The sequence below is a fragment of the Salarias fasciatus genome, chromosome 13 (assembly GCF_902148845.1).
Source record: "Salarias fasciatus chromosome 13, fSalaFa1.1, whole genome shotgun sequence".
Classification (NCBI taxonomy): Eukaryota; Metazoa; Chordata; class Actinopteri; order Blenniiformes; family Blenniidae; genus Salarias; species Salarias fasciatus.
In genome coordinates this window covers 14,243,784-14,262,899 of record NC_043757.1, presented here as the reverse complement: position 1 = coordinate 14,262,899, position 19,116 = coordinate 14,243,784, and the positions used below count along the sequence as shown (strand labels likewise).

At 42.2% G+C, this 19,116-nt stretch overlaps 2 protein-coding genes across 4 annotated transcripts; both read right to left on the bottom strand.

Moving 5' to 3' along the window:
- Window positions 1-95: 95 nt before the first annotated feature.
- On the bottom strand, window positions 96-10,025 carry phf3 (PHD finger protein 3). 2 transcript variants are annotated; one of them, XM_030106320.1, is made up of 16 exons: window positions 9,907-10,025; window positions 8,164-8,417; window positions 7,745-7,861; window positions 6,359-7,637; window positions 5,948-6,224; window positions 5,524-5,575; window positions 5,027-5,144; window positions 4,743-4,899; window positions 4,546-4,662; window positions 4,208-4,330; window positions 3,960-4,104; window positions 3,635-3,821; window positions 3,406-3,553; window positions 2,851-2,940; window positions 2,543-2,738; window positions 96-2,436 (listed from the first exon to the last, which is right to left on the bottom strand). In XM_030106320.1, exons 2-16 carry the CDS (start codon window positions 8,399-8,401, stop codon window positions 692-694), a joined length of 4,989 nt encoding a protein of 1,662 aa, XP_029962180.1. In that variant the 5' UTR covers window positions 8,402-8,417; window positions 9,907-10,025; the 3' UTR covers window positions 96-691. The 2 variants fall into 2 exon arrangements, with proteins under 2 accessions (XP_029962180.1, XP_029962181.1); XM_030106321.1 differs by having other exon boundaries at window positions 9,956-9,993.
- A 2,198-nt stretch (window positions 10,026-12,223) lies between these two features.
- On the bottom strand, window positions 12,224-18,486 carry LOC115399116 (isoaspartyl peptidase/L-asparaginase). Of its 2 annotated transcripts, none has more exons than XM_030106322.1 (7): window positions 18,434-18,486; window positions 15,612-15,821; window positions 14,328-14,470; window positions 13,925-14,088; window positions 13,597-13,715; window positions 13,386-13,496; window positions 12,224-13,063 (listed from the first exon to the last, which is right to left on the bottom strand). In XM_030106322.1, exons 2-7 carry the CDS (start codon window positions 15,796-15,798, stop codon window positions 12,855-12,857), a joined length of 933 nt encoding a protein of 310 aa, XP_029962182.1. In that variant the 5' UTR covers window positions 15,799-15,821; window positions 18,434-18,486; the 3' UTR covers window positions 12,224-12,854. The 2 variants fall into 2 exon arrangements, with proteins under 2 accessions (XP_029962182.1, XP_029962183.1); XM_030106323.1 differs by lacking the exon at window positions 18,434-18,486 and adding an exon at window positions 18,034-18,108.
- Between the last annotated feature and the right edge of the window lie 630 nt (window positions 18,487-19,116).

The window sequence follows — 19,116 nt, the reverse complement described above, 5'->3', positions numbered from 1 at the left end:
TAAATTTCCCTGCGTTTAATGAAATGTAATAAATACTTCAAGAGCAGTGAGTTGTTAATGTGACGGGACAAATCGAAACACCTGCACTTTTGTAATCAATGATACAAAAAAGATTAGCTTTATTATGAACTGTACACAAACACACAGTGCAAAGGCACGCTTTCTCGCTAATGGGATTATTTACAAGCCAAAATGTACATACTCAATAGAAAGTCGGTTTATAAAACAAGCATTTAAAATTCTTTTAATCAGAAATAAAGACAAAGCTGCTTTTTGTTTTTAGATCTCTTTCCTCAGTTAAATACATCTCTCACACTCAGTCTGAGCTCAACGGAAATCCTTCACCGACTGGTCCACATCTGCGCTGCAATTTAGCTCGAGAACGAAAACGTTAGCTGATCATTTGTTCTCCGTATGAATAAGATAATACATTAAAAAAAAAAAAAAGTTTAAAATGACCCAATATTTGACTTTTCTTGGTCTGAGTAAAAAGTATCTAGGATGATACTCAAAGCTGTACTGAAAATTACCATTTTGGCCTGTAACATGAAACAGAAGGTTTACAGATGAAACATCGAGTAAACCACCAGAAAGTGATTTTTACCAGGCGAGTGAACCGACAAGTCTTACAGGGAGCTGAAAACGCTCACGTGTGGGATTTAAAAAAAAAAAAAAAAATTAAATTAAAAAGTTATGAGTAGCTGTCTTTTGAACCTCTTCGTCCGTTCTCATAGTCGGAGTCCCGTCTGTGTCGGTGCCGGTCCTTGTGTCGGCTGCTGTGGTCGTCGCTGTGGTGCCTCTCTCTCCTCTTCTCGGCGTGGCGGTCGTCCGAGTGTCCGTGGTGCCTGCTCCTGTCCCTGTGCTCGTGCTTCTTCTCGCGCTCCCGGTCGTGGTGCCGGCTTTTCTTCCCGTGGTGGGAGTCCCTGTGCCGCCCGTGGTGATCCTTGTCCTCCGTGTTCCGCGGCCTCTCCCACGGGTCGCTGTATCGCTCCTCGGGCCGCTTGGCGTGGAACGAGGCTGAGAAACTCTCCGAGTACTGCGACGGGGGAGTGGAGGGAGCCTGGGAGGCGCTGTCCTGAGCCCACTGCTCATTGTGATTCACAACCTGGGTGTGTGGGGAGGAGAACTCGTCAGGAGCAGGAGCGACGGGGTAATCGTAGCTGCCAGGTACCTGAGACTGCTGCTGCTGCTGCTGCTGGGAGGGGAAAGGCGGCGTGCTGTTCGATGCTGGGGGAGTTGGTGTCGTTACCAAGTCCTGCTCCGGTTCAGACGCTTGTGTGTTTGACGCTGCTTTGGGCTCGTCGTCTGCTGTCGGACACGGTGCCTCCTTTACCTCAGCAGCGGGCTGAGCCAGGCCAGGATCTTCCGTTTTACCGGGCGGAGACTGAACAGTAGTTCGATTCTGCTCCTCTGGCTTGTGTTTGGCCTGAGCGGCGAGCTGTAAATATCCTTGATGAAATGGCACGATCAGATCGTTCCTTTTGCTGCTCAGCAGAGGCACGGGTTTCGGAGCCGACGGATCAGGAGGGCTGGCTCTCTGCTGCTGTGGCGCCGTCGTTTTGTCTTCAGTCGCAGTGGAATATGCTGAGGACTTCTTCAATATTCCACTTAACGGAGGTTTGGAGCTGCTTGCGGGATCTGAGGCAGCCTGGGGTTCCGACTGCGAGGAGGAACTGCCTTCAGTCGTCCCTTTTTCCGTCTCGGACAAAAGGCCGGCGTCCCCTTTGTTGGTGCCGCCGGCGACGCTCGTTTCTGTCCCGCCTGTTGACAAGCTTGCCAAGAACGCATCAGTCGACACATCTGGAGGCTTGTCTTTCAGCGAGACCGAGGCGCCGTAATTCACCGCCGCGCCGTCTTTTCCCGATGAGTTGTTAGCGGCAGATGTGTCGGCCGGTCCGGGGAGCTCCGACTCCGTTTTAACGGGTTTGGCTTCTTTCTTCTTGATGACAAAGCGCTCTCGCGGGGCAGCAGCTGTTGGACTTTTAGCGTTTCCAGTCGGCGCTTCTGTTTTCGGCGCAGGTTGGTTCTTCTCGGTGTCGCTCGCGGTCGCTCCAGATTTACCTCCGACATCTGGCAGAGGTGGCAACTCCCCGCCCCAGCCCACCAACACGCCGGGAAGAAAGCGGAGCGGCTTCTGGGCCTCCTGACTGTTCTCTGGCGCAGACGGTCCTTCAAGAGACTCCGCGACTGGTTCATCAGCTTCTTCAGTAGTGTCAAGTGTTTTCTCCTTCTCCTTTTTGTGCGGAACAGTTAAAGAAGAAAGGAATAGCTTCTCATCTTCCTCCGTTTTTCTGGTTTCTTTCGGAGGGATGATGATGGGCTTGATATCAGGGATGCTCCTCGCAGATTCATTCACATCCACAGTCAGGAAATCCCTTTTGGGTCTCTGGCGAATGATGAGCCCAAGGAGAAGGTTGGCACGGTTGTTTTCTAATCCTGTCAAATTAAAAGATTAATGAAATTTGAAACATCAGAATTGCGATTGCAACTCGTTCAGAGAAACTAATTATTCAACAGAAGATAGGTGAAGCATTCATCTTACCTGGCCCATCGAAGGGAACGAGCTGATGAGGAACTTTTTCTGTGGCGCCCAAAGGAATCAGATACATGTCCTTCACTTGTTTGAGGTTATTGGACACCACCCCGAAACGCTTACGGCTGCTGAAGTACGCATACAGCAGCGTGTATGAGATCTCATCTTCCTCCGTCTCAGGGGTGAAGCGAATCAGGCACACTTCCTTAAAAAAAAAAAAAGAAAATAACAAAAGCATGTGTCAGTCAAATCTATACATTCTGTGCATAGAAAAAAAAAACCCTGATTTTTGTTAAAGCAAGCTTCTAGAAACTCACTTTTGTTCCAGTGGCTCGAATCTTCTCCAAGTAGTCCCACACTGTCTGAGGACTGATCCTCCCACCAACTTGGATGCTGTCTGGAAGGTCCTGTTGGACGACAACGTGCATGTTTCTACATCAGTGAACAAAACACTTGGCAGTATCGGTCGGTTTATGAACTTGTGAGTGAGTGTGGGAGTTTTTATTGCAATTTTTTTTCTGTTCTACTCTTAACTTTTGCTTTCAATCTCTCATTAGATTTATTGACAAACTGTGCAAAGAGGAAGAAAAATGTTTGCCGACATTTAACCTCAGTGTTCTTCCTATAATGGATTTCTTATTACAGTGATGCCACCACTCACATCTAATTTGTCTCCCCTTTTCTATGCGATTGTGTTATTTGGATTTCATTCAATGCAATACAGAGAGTTTTATTTCCTAAGAAGAGGTCATTTCTGAAACTGAAATAATGAAATGCATCTGTGCAAACCATCTATTTCAGGACAGCTACTGACTAGAATTTTATTCAGCAGCCTCTCAAAATCTAAGTGTTCTCCTCTGCGGCCACTTTACCTCGGTCAGGCTGTCCAAAATGCCGGAGACAGGAAAAGCTTTTGTGACCAGCTTTGCCACAGCGTGCATATGAATGAATCCTCGCCACAGGGACTTGAGGCCAGTTAGGAAAACCACCTCTTCGCTTCTTCCGGTGGTGTGATCCGATCTGCGAGGAAAAACAGCAGAGATGAAGGCACGCGTACAAAACAAGGGAAACGGCACACCCTGAAAACTGACTTCTTTTTACCTTCCGTCGTAGGACGAGTGGGCGTTTCGGAAGCTTTCCTCCAGCACGGTGAGGTGCAGGTCCTCGTCGGCCGCCGGCGCCGTCGAGCTCTTCGGCTCGTCTGTTTTGGTCGACTGCCTCCGAACCACCGTTGTGGCGACTTTGATCACTTTAGTTGTTGCCTCTTCCACAGGGGGCGCCATACGACCTGAAACAGTAGAGTGAAGCGCCACACATTAAAGACTGAGCGTAGTGACAGGGGCAGCATTCACAGCAGTGTGGAGGAATTAAATTGCACTGGCAGCAGGACAGTGATCAGACCAGGACTGGTTTTGATGGGGCTTACCTGTGCAGATTTTGCAGTGCAGGTCAAATAAATGAGACTTGTGTTGACTGGTCGTGTCTTTCTCTGTCTTGTCGTTCTCTGCTTTCTTGTCCGGGGTTTTGGGAGATTCTAGTGGGACTTCTGAAACTTTGGGAGGAGGCTCAAGCTAAAAGAAAAGAAAACACAGGAAAAGTACTTAAGCCACTGTTTTACTAAACTCTAAAAAAAGACCTCTGTGAAGCAAAGGCCCATTCAGCGTGGCGCCTTACCTCTATTGGCTCCGATGTTTTCACTGGTTCCTGGCTTTCAATTTCAATTTCACCTTTGTGTGTGATTTTTGTGATTGGTCGTCTTTCCACCTCTCTTTGCTCTTTTTCAATCATCTCGATTGTCTGAAAAACAGCGAATGAATTTCAGAAAGACGCAAAAGGCCGTGCACTTCAGCTTCACTTTAAAGGACACTGCTGGAAATTGAAATGAAAGAAAACCACAATAATTCCTGATCTTCACTTTTATGTCCGGACTATTAGGCGTCTCATTGAGCGTTCAGGCTGAATTTATGCAGTCACAAGTGAAAAAATTGAGGAGGCAGATTAACATGACTTACGTGTCGGTTTTCTCTTTGGCGCCAGGCAGCCAGTTCTTTTGATGCCAGCTCCTCGGGGCTCATTCGAATGAGGTTAGCCGGAGAAATTTCACCTTTAAGAACCCTCTTGAAGAGAACCTAAAAATCCAAATACAATGAATGCACTCGCACACTTTCAAAAGGCATCAAACATTTGGCTGACATAAAGTGGTACTTACATTATTTTTAGTGTCCTTCAGGTTAAACATCAGGCTTCGGTACTTGTTCTTGTATTTGTTGTCGGTGTCTTTATACAAATGAAAAAGCTCTTTCTCCGTCTTCTTGGCCACTTCTGTGGCTCTGTCCACTGAGATGTTCAAATCAGACTCTTTCAGCCTGGAAAAAGCGCAAAGCGGTGCTTATATCAGACACTTCCCAAACTGATTATAACACCTATTTATAAACAAAGGGAGAATGAATTTGTTTAATACCGCATTAATTTTTCCTTTAATGAAATCTTTACCTTTGTGTCAGAATTTCTTTGAGAGAATCGCGCACGTTCCTCCTGATCGCCTCCACAGACACAGGTTTCTTTGAAGCTGAGGATGTTTTACTCTTCGTCTCGTGTTTGTGATGAAGACCTGCGATTGAAGATGAAAAGTCATTTTCTGAGCACATCTGTAGCCACAAAACGTCAAAGCATTAATGATTTAGCATGTTTTGTCCCAAAAACTGAAGAAAGAACAGATGGAAAATGTTTTCAGCTTAAGCTGTTATTTAATATCACAAAACGAGACAATGAGGACTTCTCTTCTTGTCTATTTTTAACAAAACAAAAGCTGTCAACTGCTGTTTTCTTTATAGGACATTTACTGTAATACAATTGAGGCAAAAAGTTTTGAAGACATGAAGTCAAATACAAGAGTTAAAACTCTGTTCCATCCCATCTGACACTACTTTGTTTTCCAAGTAAATTTACCGTGTGGAAGAACCACCAAACTTCGCAGGTGATGAATGTACCTGTTTTATGAGAGGTTTCTCTTCCATCTGTGGAATGCCTTCTGTCCGGATCCTAATTTAAGAAGGAAATAAAAAGCTCACATCAGACATATCACTAACACTCAGCAATCAAAGACAGATTCTGGTAAGAGAAGAACCTAAGAAAAGCCCACAGCCAAAAGTTACAACAAAAAGAGTTTGACTTTGTCGTAAGTGATGTGAAGTCTGAATATTGTGGGAGAAACTGCTAAACCTGGGTGAGTGCACCTCGTTAACCACACACCTTTGTGCGCACAAGTACCAAGCAAAGAGACGAACCATGTAAACACTGGCTATATCACTAGCAGAGGAAGCACTAGCTGGAGGAAACAAAGCAAACACTATGTGAAAGGTTTAAATTCAGATCACACCCGAACATTGTAGCTCTCCCAGCGAGGCTGCGTACCTTCCTGAACGGCCTGACTCCCCCGGATGTGACATTCTGGGACGGTCCAGGGCGAGGGTGCGAGGGCGGCTTGTGGTCCGGGACCTCGGGCTTTGCCGGCACTTCTGGCTTGGGGGCGCTCGGCGGCTCGGGCTCCACCTTCTTGCTTTCCTCCTCGCAGCACTTCAGGCACACGTACATCTGGTCCTCCTCCTCCATCTCGCGCACTTTAGTCAGGTCGAGACCGACGCAGTCGCCGTGGAACCAGTCGTCGCAGCGACCGCAGCCCACCATGAACCTGAAACAGAGAGGCGTTTTTGAAATGGATGGATTGCAAAGGAGCGCTTTGAACAGCGCGACGAACGGGGGAGTCAATATTAAAATGGCTTTCTTTAGTCAAATGTCTGCATTCATAAAAAGAGCAAGGCTTACATGTTATTGTGGTGTTTCTTGCACAGACCACAGCAGTTGTTTCCATCCCATGCCGAGTCGGTGTTGGCGGCCAGCTCCTCGGCAGGGTCTTTCTTCACCACGGGAGCGTTGTCTGGAATAAACAGCTGCGGCTCCTCCACAGAGATGCTCCTCGCATTCTTACTTTTCTGCCTTTGAAGAAGCTTTTCTGGCTTTTTGACTTTGGACTTTTCCTGCCCTGCTTCCTCCGGTGTTTTGACAGAATTGCTGGGGTGGCTGTGCGCCAGGTGAGTGGTCTCAACTTTAGAGCTGTTGTGGGGATGAGGATGCTTCTGTGGTCCCTGATGATCACCAGCGCGGTGGCTCGCTAATGGGCTCTTCTTGGGCACGGAGTTAGCTGCACTTGGTGATTTTGGCTTGATTTTGTTTTGTCCTGGACCCTGTGTCTTCTGCACTTTCGGAGCGAGCTCACTTTGGGGGTTCTCTGCAGGCCTTTTCATGGGCGAAATGTCTGGTTTTTCCTTTACAGGTTTCATTTTGTGAATGTTTCCTCTTTGGACGACTTTGGATGGCGTGTTCTGGGACTGTTTCTGCTCCTTCGCGATGTTTGTTTCACAGTGGGAAGAGTTCTTGTTCTTATTCAATGTCAGTCCCTGCTTTGACTTGAGCAGTGTTTTGGCTACCGTCTGAGGCTTGTCCTTGCTATCAGCCTTATTGCTTACAGTAGATGTGCTGTCGTCACGACTCCCTTTGAAACCGTTTTTTCCTTCAGTCGCACGGTTTCGCTTCTCGGCTCCACTGTGATTGTCAAGTTTTGACTTTTGTGTGCAGGGGCTCTCTACGGGTGTCCTGTTGGAGGTCTGTACATCGTTAGGATTCACATAAGGTCCAAGGGTTGCATCGTCTGCAGAGTTCTTTTCAATCGCACCCGCCTCCGACACGGGATTCTCTACACTGACACAGTCGTCTGGCAAAATAGCAAAACCGATGCCTCCACCGTACGAAAACCCGTCCCCTAAGCAAACTGACTCGTTTGTAGCCACACTCTGCGTGTACGAAGGTCCTGGAAGCAACTCAATCCTGAATCCTCCGATTGTGACCGTCAAGCGTCTCAATACAACCGTCGGATTCAGCCACGATCCACAGTCAAAATCATTAATGTTAATACGCCCTCCCAAAGTGAGTTCTTCCCTCAGCTGCGATCCTTCAACTCCTTTCTCGATCAGAAAGGTTTTGCTGAGCCTGTTGGCTGGTTTACGTCTGGGTCCTCCTCTGGCTTTAGGCTGTCGATCTCTAAGTTCTGCATCAAAGAACAGAAGCCGAGCGAGAAACAATGTGTCACATCTTTTTTTTTTTTTTTCAACTATATTACAACTTACACAAGAGCAGATTACAGCAGCTGCTTACCGCGTTCTGAATCAAGAGGACGCTTCTTTAGCCTGCCAGAAGATCGCGTCACTGGTGTCGTCTCTTCAACGGTCAATTCAGGAGTTTGGTCTGCAGAGACTGAACCACTGTCAGGAGCTGCAAAGTCAAGAAAAACAGATGTTGATTCTTTTATGTCAACAAGACGATCTTGAAAGTATATTAAATGTGCATTTTATTACATATTTACAATGATGCAGATTAATCATGTTCACTAGCTGATCAATGTATTTTGGAAACCACCTCACCCGATCAATTTCCAGTTAACAGTGAATGACCTTTACTGACCTGCGTAGCATAAAATACGAGTTGTTGCACATGCTGGTCGACTTCTATGAAAATCTGAAGTACATTTCTACATTCAGGCGTTCTCTGCCCACTTTATTCCACTGTACACATACTTGCCGAGGCAGCGATCGGAAAGGCAGGGTCTTCATTATCCAGCAGATTGAACTGGGTGCTTGCACATCCAAACATGGGATCTTTGTCACTCAGCATATTCTTCAGCGAGTCCTCCAGTCTGGCTCCTGCTGTCCCGAACTCATTACTGGCTTCACAATCCAAATTCTGCCCGATTATCAGGGAGTCATCCAACTGGTCACTGGGTATTAGATGGTTAAAGGTGTCCACCATGTCCATGAATGCCACGACCTTCCTGCATCAAAACAACACAGAAGAAGTGGCAGATTTGACTCACATCTTTATTTCAATTAAATTCCAAAAACCCAAGACAAAAATCTGTCTTTTTCCAGTTCAAGAAAAATTCCCAGACATTTTATTATTTCAATCATTGAGAAGAAACCATGATGCAAATATAAAATTGGAGGGTGAAACTATTAATAGCACACACTCTTAGAACTGAATTTATTTGTAGTGCAGCTAAAACATATTATTATGTACTATATGTAGTTTTAGTTATAACAGGAACTCCAGCATTTAACCTGGAGAGAAACGATACATGCACATCCTCTCAAACTGCAGACACTTTGAAGCATGAGCTTTTCCGTGCCAGGCTTCATAATAAATAAATAAATAAATAAATTAGAAAAAAAGCAACCACTGATGCAGCATGTTTGTTTCACACACGTCTGAATTGCAGTTCTCCTTATTCCCCTCTCTTAATCACACAAAAGATGTGTATTTAGCTATAATACAGAAGTCTTCTAATGTGTTGGAAGAAATTCACAAATCCTCAATGACTGAAATGCTGAAATGAGATCAAGTGATAGCGTTGTAAATCAACCACGGGGGATCTGAATCATATAACTCCCAACAACCACTAACTTACAGATGTTGTTCGTATCCAGTCCGTTAGATATAATGTGTGCATGATAAAAGCCTCACATGCATCCACAGCAGATTCAAACTTTGCCTCCACCCACTGCTTTGATACGTTCACCAAGTGTTGCTACCGTCTTGACCATTTCCGAGGGTCAATCAAATCTAAAAACAACCCCAAAATACATGTTGGTAATGTGTTTAATGTCAATTTATTAATAAATTAACTGTACAGCCGCACAGTCTATGCACTTAAGATGCAACTCTGTCAGTGAAAACAGCCCATGCTCGTTTTAAACTCGATAAGAAGCTAGCGCAGCCTGAATGAAGCAGGCCATGCTTATCCGCGCTACACGCCCCCGATGCCACACATCACTGCGAAAACACAAGCACGATTCTAAATGAGGCCATTTAACTACGTCTAACACAATTTAATTATCAGCACATGCGCCTGTAGGTCGAGATTCTGTAGTCAGATGTTACTAGTTAGCATGCTAACACCATAAAACGGTCAGATATAATCCGCTTGCACGACGCGATAGCGTATGCTAACATGCTAAAAGGAAACTATGGGAGAAGTTTCAACCGCAGGTGAGTCACGGCTCTCAGCTTTGCAGTTGGTCATATAGTTCAGATCTGCATGGTTAAAACCCACACCCCAGAAAACACGGCGGTAAGTTGCACAAAACATGCACGTAAATAAGTCAGACAGCAAAGTGCTAACTGTGTGAGCCAGGCTAGCTAGGTGGCGTTAGCATAGGCCGCAAGCACCAAGTTTGTTTGTGGCCGGAGAGATGCTACACGGTTACACCCGCGTGCGTTTCGACAATTATTCGCAGCTTCGATAGTCCAAATAAAACAGTTACCTCTCTCCCACTGCGACGATTTCCCCCCAAATCGTGTAAGGTTACATACTAGCAGCGCTGCTCCGGGCTAACTTCCTCTAACTCAGCCGTCATTCGTCCCGATGCTGCAAAGCCCCGACTGGCTCTCAGTCACGTGGCTTGTGTTTACAGGTCGTAGTAGCATAGCAGCTGTCAGCTCAGCTCAAACAATGCTGCGTGGATATTAAAACACAACTGACTGGCTGAATTTAAAAACGGTGTACCGGGTTTATAATAGTTTTATTAATGATTGGAAACGATCAGTGTAACAGTTTCATCCCAGACTCTCAGGAGGAACCACAGATTACAAAACTATCTGGTTTATGTGGTTCAGACTCATTTTCAGTTGTAGTTTGTTGATTGATTTGCGCTGTCTTTGTCACATATAAGTACAACATTCTAAATAAACAAACGACATCAGGTCTTTTATAAGTCAACATAGAAACGAGATGGGGAGCTTATCCATTTTTGGGACATGGTGTCAACCATAAAGAAGCCAACAACACTTTCTGTGAAAGATAAATGTAATCTTAACCTTACAATATCCTTTTAAATTAAATGAAAAAATAAATAAACAAGTAAAATACAAATAATGGGGAAATAATTCCTACACCAGAGCTGGAGATTTTATATTAGGAATTGGGTGCTTTAAAAAGTACCCAAGGAATCCCACTTTTTAAAATGAAACTTTGGATTGTTTGAAACAGAACTCAATTTATTAAATTGCATTTGAACTTATTAAACCACACCTACAACCGTTAATGTAAGCTCACTAAACAAATTAAGAATAGAATAGAAAAGAAATCACTTTCTTCACCAGGTTACCTGAATATAACTGAACTAAAATAAATCAAAATTCTTTGAACCACACTATTTAAAGAATTGGATTTTCCAAAAGCTTTGACTATCACAAAAAAAGACAAAACATCATTATATTACTGGGTTAACTTCAAGAATCAAGCAGAAATTCTGATTAAAAGACAGGTTCAGGTACCTTTTAACAGAACGTGTGAATAGTCTCACTGCTGTTTATTAGTTATCTTAGTGTGGGGAGGCATGGTCAAATAAATATCTAAGGTCATTATTAAGACTCTTTATCCTGCAAAAAAGAGCAAAAACAACTGTCCACATTGTTGATTATCAGGAACACACCAGCCCGCTTTATCTGCAATAGAATCTAAAAATTGGCTCACCTACTAGAATTCAAAACCATTCAAATAGTGTATGAATCTTAAAATAACTTACTGGTGGGTGACATCCAGAAAAAGGTGTGTGTTAGAGAAGGAGGTTGGATTTTGAGTGAAAAACTAAATGCCACGGTTCAGAGTGGTTACCGCTTGAAAAACAATCTCTATTACTATTTGTGGGGTTTAACAAAATATCTAACAGAATTATTTTTTAAAAGAAATGCATAGAATTGATTCTTGGGAGGTATATTATTCTTATGGGGTTAATCAATGTAACATGTCAAAATAAAAAATTGCATGTCTGTTAGACTGTGTGAGTGTGATGATATAAGTGGACACATTTGTGCTTCAATTAATTGCTGTATACAGTATTTGTGTAAATATAAACAGGGGCACTTGAGGGGGAGGATGAAACAAGTTTTTTACTTTTCATTGCTCCTTTTCGTTCTTGTATAGCTGAGGTTTCTATAAAGTTGGTATTTATTTTATTCATTTAAATATCTTTAATTTCTTTTTCTTTTTATGCATGTTTGAAAAAATATATCAATCAATGATTATTATTCAGAAAAAGAGGGTGGCTGATTGTTGGTTTTACTTCAATTTACAGTGACGTGATATCAATACTTAAGTTAGAAATAATTAACTTCACACATTGGTAGAATTACACATTCATCCAATCTTCTCTCAGCTATTACAATCAGAGTTACTGCTTTAAAACATTGTCTGATACATCTATCAACTTATTAGATGACAATAAATGCAAAACATGAATTCAGATGTGCATATCTCTAGTCATAAATGATGAGTTTCAGGTTGAGAATAAAGTGACGCTGCTGCTGATATAATGGATTGGAGGCTCATGATTAAGACTGTTGAGACCGCCAAGAAAACCTTCCTGCAGTAAACTGAACATGTTTTACTGCATGTTTTATGACAGGCAGGGACAGATGTGTTTTAAAGATCTGGAGTATTTTTAGAAATCAGTTTATCTTCAGGAGTCAGATGTTTGTATACTGTTGCAGTTGATTTCTGTGCTCCGAGAGAAAATCTGTCTGAAAACCTGCTGAGTGGACAAAAAGACAAAAAACTCTGACAAAATAAAGTGATCAAGATGAATTTATTGGTGCTGTAAGTTTCACAATCAGCAACGACTTTGAATATTAGTGTAAATTGACAGTTTTATTACTGTAAGTAAATATTTCATTCATATATAATCCACTTTCATGTAGTGAATCTACTTTCATGTTATTTCCAGCAAAGTACATATTTAATTCATATATAATCTACTTTCATGTGGTCAGAGATAAAGCAGCTAAATTCTATTTCATGATGAAATTTCAAATGAAAACACATTAAATATACACTGACTGAATCTGAACGTGTTTTACAAGTGTATTTTTCCATGTATCTATACTACTTCAAAATAAAAGAAAATGTTTCAAGTGGAACTACACTGAACTAAAAATACAACACCTTTTGTTTTTGCTCCTATTTTTCATGAGCTGAACTCAAAGGTCTAAGACTTTTTCTATGTAAACAAAAGGCCTGTTTCTATGAAAAAAAAAAAAAAAAAACTTCACAAATTGGACTAAACCTATGTTAGTGAGCACTTTTCCTTCCACCTCTCAAATCATAGTGAATCAGTATAAAACATATTTCTAATACAGTTCCATGTAGTATTAGTTCATACAGTGATTGAAACTAGGAAGTCATGAGATTAAAAAAAAACAAAAAAACCCCACATTATTGAGACAGCTGTTCTTTCTTTCTTTCATTTGGCTCCAGTCCGTACCACAGCACGCCGTCTTCCACAGCAGCCCACGCCATTCGCTCTGTGGTGAACGTGGCGGACCACTGCCCCGATGGAGACACCACAATAGCTCCCCCCGCTCCTTTGACTCGATCCCCCATGTACTGCAGAGCCAGCTGGGAAGCTTCTGCCACTGATTTACCTGAGGGCGTTAAAAGAGATCAATCAAATCAAGGATCAATATACTTAATGTACCTCATGTTCCCAGTCATCTGCATCTTAGTGATGTTTAAAATGTGAAAAATGTAACTTGAATATGAAAGGTCTGAAAACAATGTGTTGTACTTTTTAATGGGCTACTTTATTCATTCTTCACTGCGAGACAAACAAATAACAGATAAACTGCTATTAGGACATTAAGAATCACTTAACGATTTGGTGTTATTAATATACCTAAAACAGAACATTGATTAATTACATAATAAGAGCTGATAAAGTTTTGTGTTCATAAAGAGTTTTATTACCCTGTTCGATATGAGAAAGAATGAGTCGGGCTAAGGTCACTTTGAGGATGGATTCTCCGTGTCCGGTGCAGGAAACTGCTCCACTCAGATTGTCGGCATATCCTCCACAACCTTATGAACAAGAGAGAAAACATCAACACTGCGGTGAGATTCATCCACACTCATCGTGAAGCTGACCAAATAAAGCAGTGTAAAATGAAGAGCTCCACACCAATGACTGGAGAGTCTCCTACTCTGCCAACCATCTTATTCCTGATCCCTCCAGTGGATGTTGCACAGGCAACATTCCCAGCACGGTCCACAGCCACCGCTCCAACAGTATCATGAGCCCTGGGGGGGGGGGGGAGTATCATCCAAGAAGAGTAACTCACATATATTTAAAACAAATAAATATGATGCCCCCTAAAATCCAGAAGGCTTTCCGACGCCCCATGAATCTAACATGTGATGTAAATGAGTTGTTTTCTGTGAATTCTGTTCAGGCTGCAGAGACAACAGAGATCCATCAGGGGATCTAAGTCCAGAGTGAGCACGCATACCACTGAGCGTTGAAATCCTCCACCACTCCAGCCATGTAAGTCTTGTTCTTCTTCCACTCCGTCCTCTCAAGCTCAGTCACCAGTGCCTCGGTGGGGACGGTCGCAACTCCGATGCTTTCTGCGAAAAGGTTTGCTCCCCTGTCTGTCAGCATAACGTGGGAAGTCTAACGAATTACATGGGGAAAACAGTTTGACGTGAAATCATACAATTCACAGAGAAAAATCACGAGTTTGATCCTCTCTGAACAATGTAACTTTATTCAAATATATCTTTCAATTGTTACAAGACAAAATGATACATGATAACACTATTTGAATGCATTTAAACATTCAAATCGTATTCTAAATATTTGAGATATGTGAGCCACAAAAGGTTTCAAATAATAATCGAATAACTTCAGACCTTTTCCATCACAGCCCGAGCCAGTGACACGGGGTGGGCGATGTTTTTCACTGAAGATACCGCACCACATCCAAGAGTCCTTCCATCCATGATTATGGAGTCCAGCTCCACTTCTCCATCAGTATTCAATGCAGCACCGTGTCCTGGAGACAGTCAAAGGCTCAGATGAACTACCGGTATGTTCAGTTTCATTTTGCCTGCTTCATCCTCACAAATCCACAGGATGGCAGCATGAAATCAGCAGCCTTTTGAGATCAAGCTCAGCTGTACTGCAAAATACATGAGCTGAATTCAAGCTCTTTGTAACAAGAGTGTCGCGTTTGTAATGTAAAGATATCTCTGTGTTTCTGACATGTGAGGAGGACCAAGCCTAAACCGGTAAAATGACATCACATCCTAAACATGCCAACATTATTGTGTTGCACAATCCATGTTTGAAACAGAGATGAATGATTTCTTTTTAAATAAATTTCAATTTTTTTTTTTTTTTTTTTTTGTACATAAATTTACTCAATTCAATCGATTATTACAATACTGGGACTATTTTCAAGCATTTGAACTTTCGGGCATTGTTTCAGGACAGATAACTCTACATAAACAGACAGAATTCACTTCATGTAAAACAAACAAGTCTCTTTCATATGAACTCAATGTATGAATGACTTAAGATCGAATAAATGTCAGATGCTCAGGGTTTATCCCTCACTGAGTGACAATCTTTAGGGGGATGAAGATATTAGCAGCACCAGCAGATGGAGACAGCGCTCTACTGATGAAAGCACCTTAAACAGAGACCGATAATGGCATAAAAATTAACGAAAAGAGGGCAATAAATGCTATTTTCTGCTTTTCTGTAGTTGGATTACTGTATTATTATATACAATTCTTTATGTATTTTCACATTAATGTATTTACCCATCTATATATGCACCTTTTTATTTTTGGTTTACATTTTTCTTCAATCTACATGCTGCTTTTTGGATATGTGAAAAAAAAACTAATGTGTTAGAAGTTTAGGAATTTATCAGAGCCAAGTAAATTCTTGAGAAGACGCTAAAACTGCTGATGATTAAACACAAATGTAAAACCAATGTGTAGAAATGGAAAAAAAGAAGACAGGCTTCAACGATCGGGCTGCAGATATTGCAGTTGTTGAAGATGAAGTTGTTGTCAAACCACACGAAGAATTAATGATTGTTGTGACTGAAGGCTTTCAGTTAAAAAGTGCGGCTGTGAAGCTGAATTAGTGTGGTTTTGCCAATGGCAGAGAATGATGTCACATACCTGCATTGAACACACCGTTATCTTCCAACCCCATCACAGCTGCCTCAACTGCATCCAGTGCGCTTCCTCCTGCTTTCAGCACCGCAAACCCTCCACAAGCCGCAGCTTTCACTCCTTCCACAGAAGCCTGGGCCAGGTCATTGGGTATGGCCCAGGCTCCGCCGTGCACCACCAAGACTGCCGACATCTTTATATTCACACCTCCTGCAACTAAACAACCGAGCTGATGAAATCTCACTCGTGTAAGACTTGAAGAAAATGCATTCAGCAATGGTTAAAAAAAAATAAAATAAAATTTACTCATAGTGTCATGTCACTTATGTCACTTTCAATTCATCAGTCCATAAAACCTTTGAAAAATATTTAATGGAGCATTTCTTTGCCCAATCTTGATGTTTCTAACAATGTGTCCTGTTCAGTGGTGGATGAATTTCAGCCTTTGTTAACTTGGCCATGTCTGAGCACTGAACACCTCGTGCGTCTGGGTTCTTCTGGGAACTGCAGGTATGATACAGTTCTGTAACATGCCAGGACTGGAGGACAGTGGGTTCTTTGTAGCTATTTGCTTGATTTTTCATAGATCTTTGGCAGTTATTGTGTCCTTCTTTTCCAAACCCTGTTGATTTTTTGTCTCTAAACTTTTGATATTTCTGTGATCACAACCCAATGGCGTTGCATCTTTCGGAAAGATTTTTGCTTCCCCCGATATTTTTAAACACCTTAAGGCCAAAAGAATCTTGCCTAAGGAAAAGAAACTGTCTAATAATTTTGCATACTTTGATATGTAGTGACACACATGACCTGATATGCTCAAATCCAATAACCACTCACATTCATACAGCTTGGAGTAGGAAAATATGCATCAAAATGGTAAAAATGGTGATACCCAGGTCAGGGCCTGTATTGGCGGGGTCAGTTCTTGAGCTCTTGGGGACCTGGGCCCTCTGCTCTGCCCGCTCTGGGTGTCTGATGTCCGAAGGGACCGGCGCCTGCCGATCTTGGTCTCCTGAGGCCCGGGTCTCGTGGCTGTCGGGGATTCCAGTCAGGGCTTATGTCTGTCGACTTCTGGACCAGTGTGCGAACGTTTTCCTGGGGTGGTGGCTTGGATCAGAGCTCTGGGATTGATGCCGATCGTATGGGTCCTGAGGGCCTCTCTGGTCTGCTTCAGATCTTTTCAGAGGTCATATTTGCATGACCACATTCATTTTTAATTATTCTGCACTCTTCATGTTCTGCATGTGGACTCAGTCACTGTGTTGTCTTATGGGGTATTGGACTAATGGCTTTCTGTGTAAGGTCTCTCCTGCTGCTATGAATTGTAATTTGATACCTGGATCCTCAGCTCGCACATCCAAGATAACAACCAGCTGTGTTTCCATACAAAAGTCTGTATGTTCTCTGTTATATTTCTGTGCAGGTGTAGTAGCCCGTCATCTGAAATGTATAGGCTCCAATCACAAGATCATTGTTGTATCTTTGCACTCTCTTCCTTCTTTTTTTAGTTTTTGTTTGTTTGTCTCTTTCTTCCTATGTTTCTGTATCCTTGTCAGGTCCAGTAATATATTGGAGCATTATTGAAACCAAATGAAATAAAGTAAGAAATCATGTTATCAAGAGGAGCCTTACATTTATAAGCGCCTCTTGGAAGACCAAATCTGTCCAGCTGGGCAGGACTGCTTATAAAAAAAAATTACATCATCATCTAATCTGACCTAGATGTGCAAATGAGCAGTTATGCAAATTAGATGATGACGTCATTTGGAACTTCACTGAGGATTTAGCAACAATGTATCAGTTTTAAAGTAACACATTTTTTAACAAAGCACAATAAAGTGCATTATATTTAATTCAATTATTAAGTATTTGATGTAAGTTATATCAATAATATGGTGATAAAACCGCATAAAGGTAACGGCGTTGTAATCCTGGAAAAAGTAATTAGTGAGATTACTTGTAAATAAAAAATAGCAACCCCGTTTACTTTAAAGCAGTTACTCCCATCACTGTTCAATAACGTTATGGAGCTGAATTTTTCAACTTGGCGTCTTATAAAGGTTTAATTAATGTAACAAGTTGTGTTCAAGCATACATTTTTCAATACTTTTTCCGACTCTTCTCCTAAAACAGACAAACTACATTTCCTTAAGTTATATTTGTGATAACTATTAAGAAAATTAATAAAAACGGAATGTACATTTTATTTTAAAGATGACTTACTGATTACTTATTACGTACTTATAGTTAACAAAGCACTTAAAGTGATTTCTTTGAGTTATCAACAGGGGCAGTCTTAATAATGAATTGTAAACCTGCGGAACTGCCTTCCATCCCTACAGAAATGCAATGGTTCACACCCGACATTCTGTCCAACAAAACACACTTGCTTTGTTTTTTATCGGTCCAGTTAAGTACCATGGCTTACCTTGTCTGAGTGAAGTTTGATGCACTTAAAACCTGCAGCTGTTTGGTCGCAACAAGCAGAATAGTTGCAGCAAAGCTACCCGGTGTTTTGTACTAACTGGTTTCCTTGTTAACTGGTGACTGAGTGCCTCTCTTTAGCGGAGGTCTGCGCTACTTGTGAGACGGGGAGGGACTAGTTCCCTGTTCAGTCGGTCACCACTTCAAAGGGAAACCAGTTAATCCGCAACACCGGTTTTCCGTCCCTTCGCATGCACGTTGCATTCACTTGTTATTTCTGAACTTAGGTGGGCTGATGAAGCGAGCTTCATTGTGGCAGCAGCAAGTTAATTCCACTCGCTGCTCGCTGCTCATTTCATATCGAAAGGATCACAGTGTTGTTGCGAAAACAAAGCTTTTCCTACCTTTCGCATTTAGTTTAATGTGCCAGCACTTGGGAACGCAGCGCTTGCAGCACGCTGACCTCGTTTCGGTTTAAGTGAGACGTCCGGTTAAATAAATACGGTGGCCCAGAGAATCCTCCTTTACCTCGAGAGCACTTTGAAGACGTCAGATCGGTTCTTGCTTCCTGAGAGTGACTATTGTGGTCATGCAAATGTAGTTTAAATAATATAGCTGTTATTGTCGTTTGGACACCTTACAATGAGATTGCAAGTGGAGTGCATAACATTTAGTCCTATATGTGAGGATAAGTTCTCTAGGTGTGTGTGTGTGTGTGTGTGTGTGTGTGTGTGTGTGTGTGTGTGTAACCAGGGTATACCCTGCCCTTGCCCATATTAGCTGGAATTGGCACATGAGAAAAGCAGTATAGAGGATCAGCTGTCCATCACTGGACAAACAAGGAGGAACAGGCAACTCACATTCACATCTTCGTCTCCAAATAACCTCCAATGTATTTCTTTCCTTTAAAATAATAATAATAAATAAATAAATAATGAATAAATAAATAAAAAAAACTATGGAGTTATCCAGAAAGAACCCACAGGGAGAACATGCTGACTCAGCAATCTGGCCAGAACCAAAAAAGACTTTTTGGCTTGTCCTCATTAAAAAACTGTTTTTAGTTCCTGTTAGAATCCTTTCTTAA

What these genes read in the sequence shown, in the direction of transcription:
- phf3 (XM_030106320.1), bottom strand. Translation starts at nt 8,401, where the DNA reads ATGGACATGGTGGACACCTTTAACCATCTAATACCCAGTGACCAGTTG. An exon ending in TCCTCTTGATTCAGAACGCG is followed by an intron (nt 7,638 to 7,744) that starts GTAAGCAGCTGC and finishes TCTTTGATGCAG; the next exon opens with AACTTAGAGATCGACAGCCT. An exon ending in AAACATCGGAGCCAATAGAG is followed by an intron (nt 4,105 to 4,207) that starts GTAAGGCGCCAC and finishes CTTTTCTTTTAG; the next exon opens with CTTGAGCCTCCTCCCAAAGT.
- LOC115399116 (XM_030106322.1), bottom strand. Translation starts at nt 15,798, where the DNA reads ATGTCGGCAGTCTTGGTGGTGCACGGCGGAGCCTGGGCCATACCCAAT. An exon ending in TAACGGTGTGTTCAATGCAG is followed by an intron (nt 14,471 to 15,611) that starts GTATGTGACATC and finishes GACTGTCTCCAG; the next exon opens with GACACGGTGCTGCATTGAAT. An exon ending in CTCGGGCTGTGATGGAAAAG is followed by an intron (nt 14,089 to 14,327) that starts GTCTGAAGTTAT and finishes GTAATTCGTTAG; the next exon opens with ACTTCCCACGTTATGCTGAC.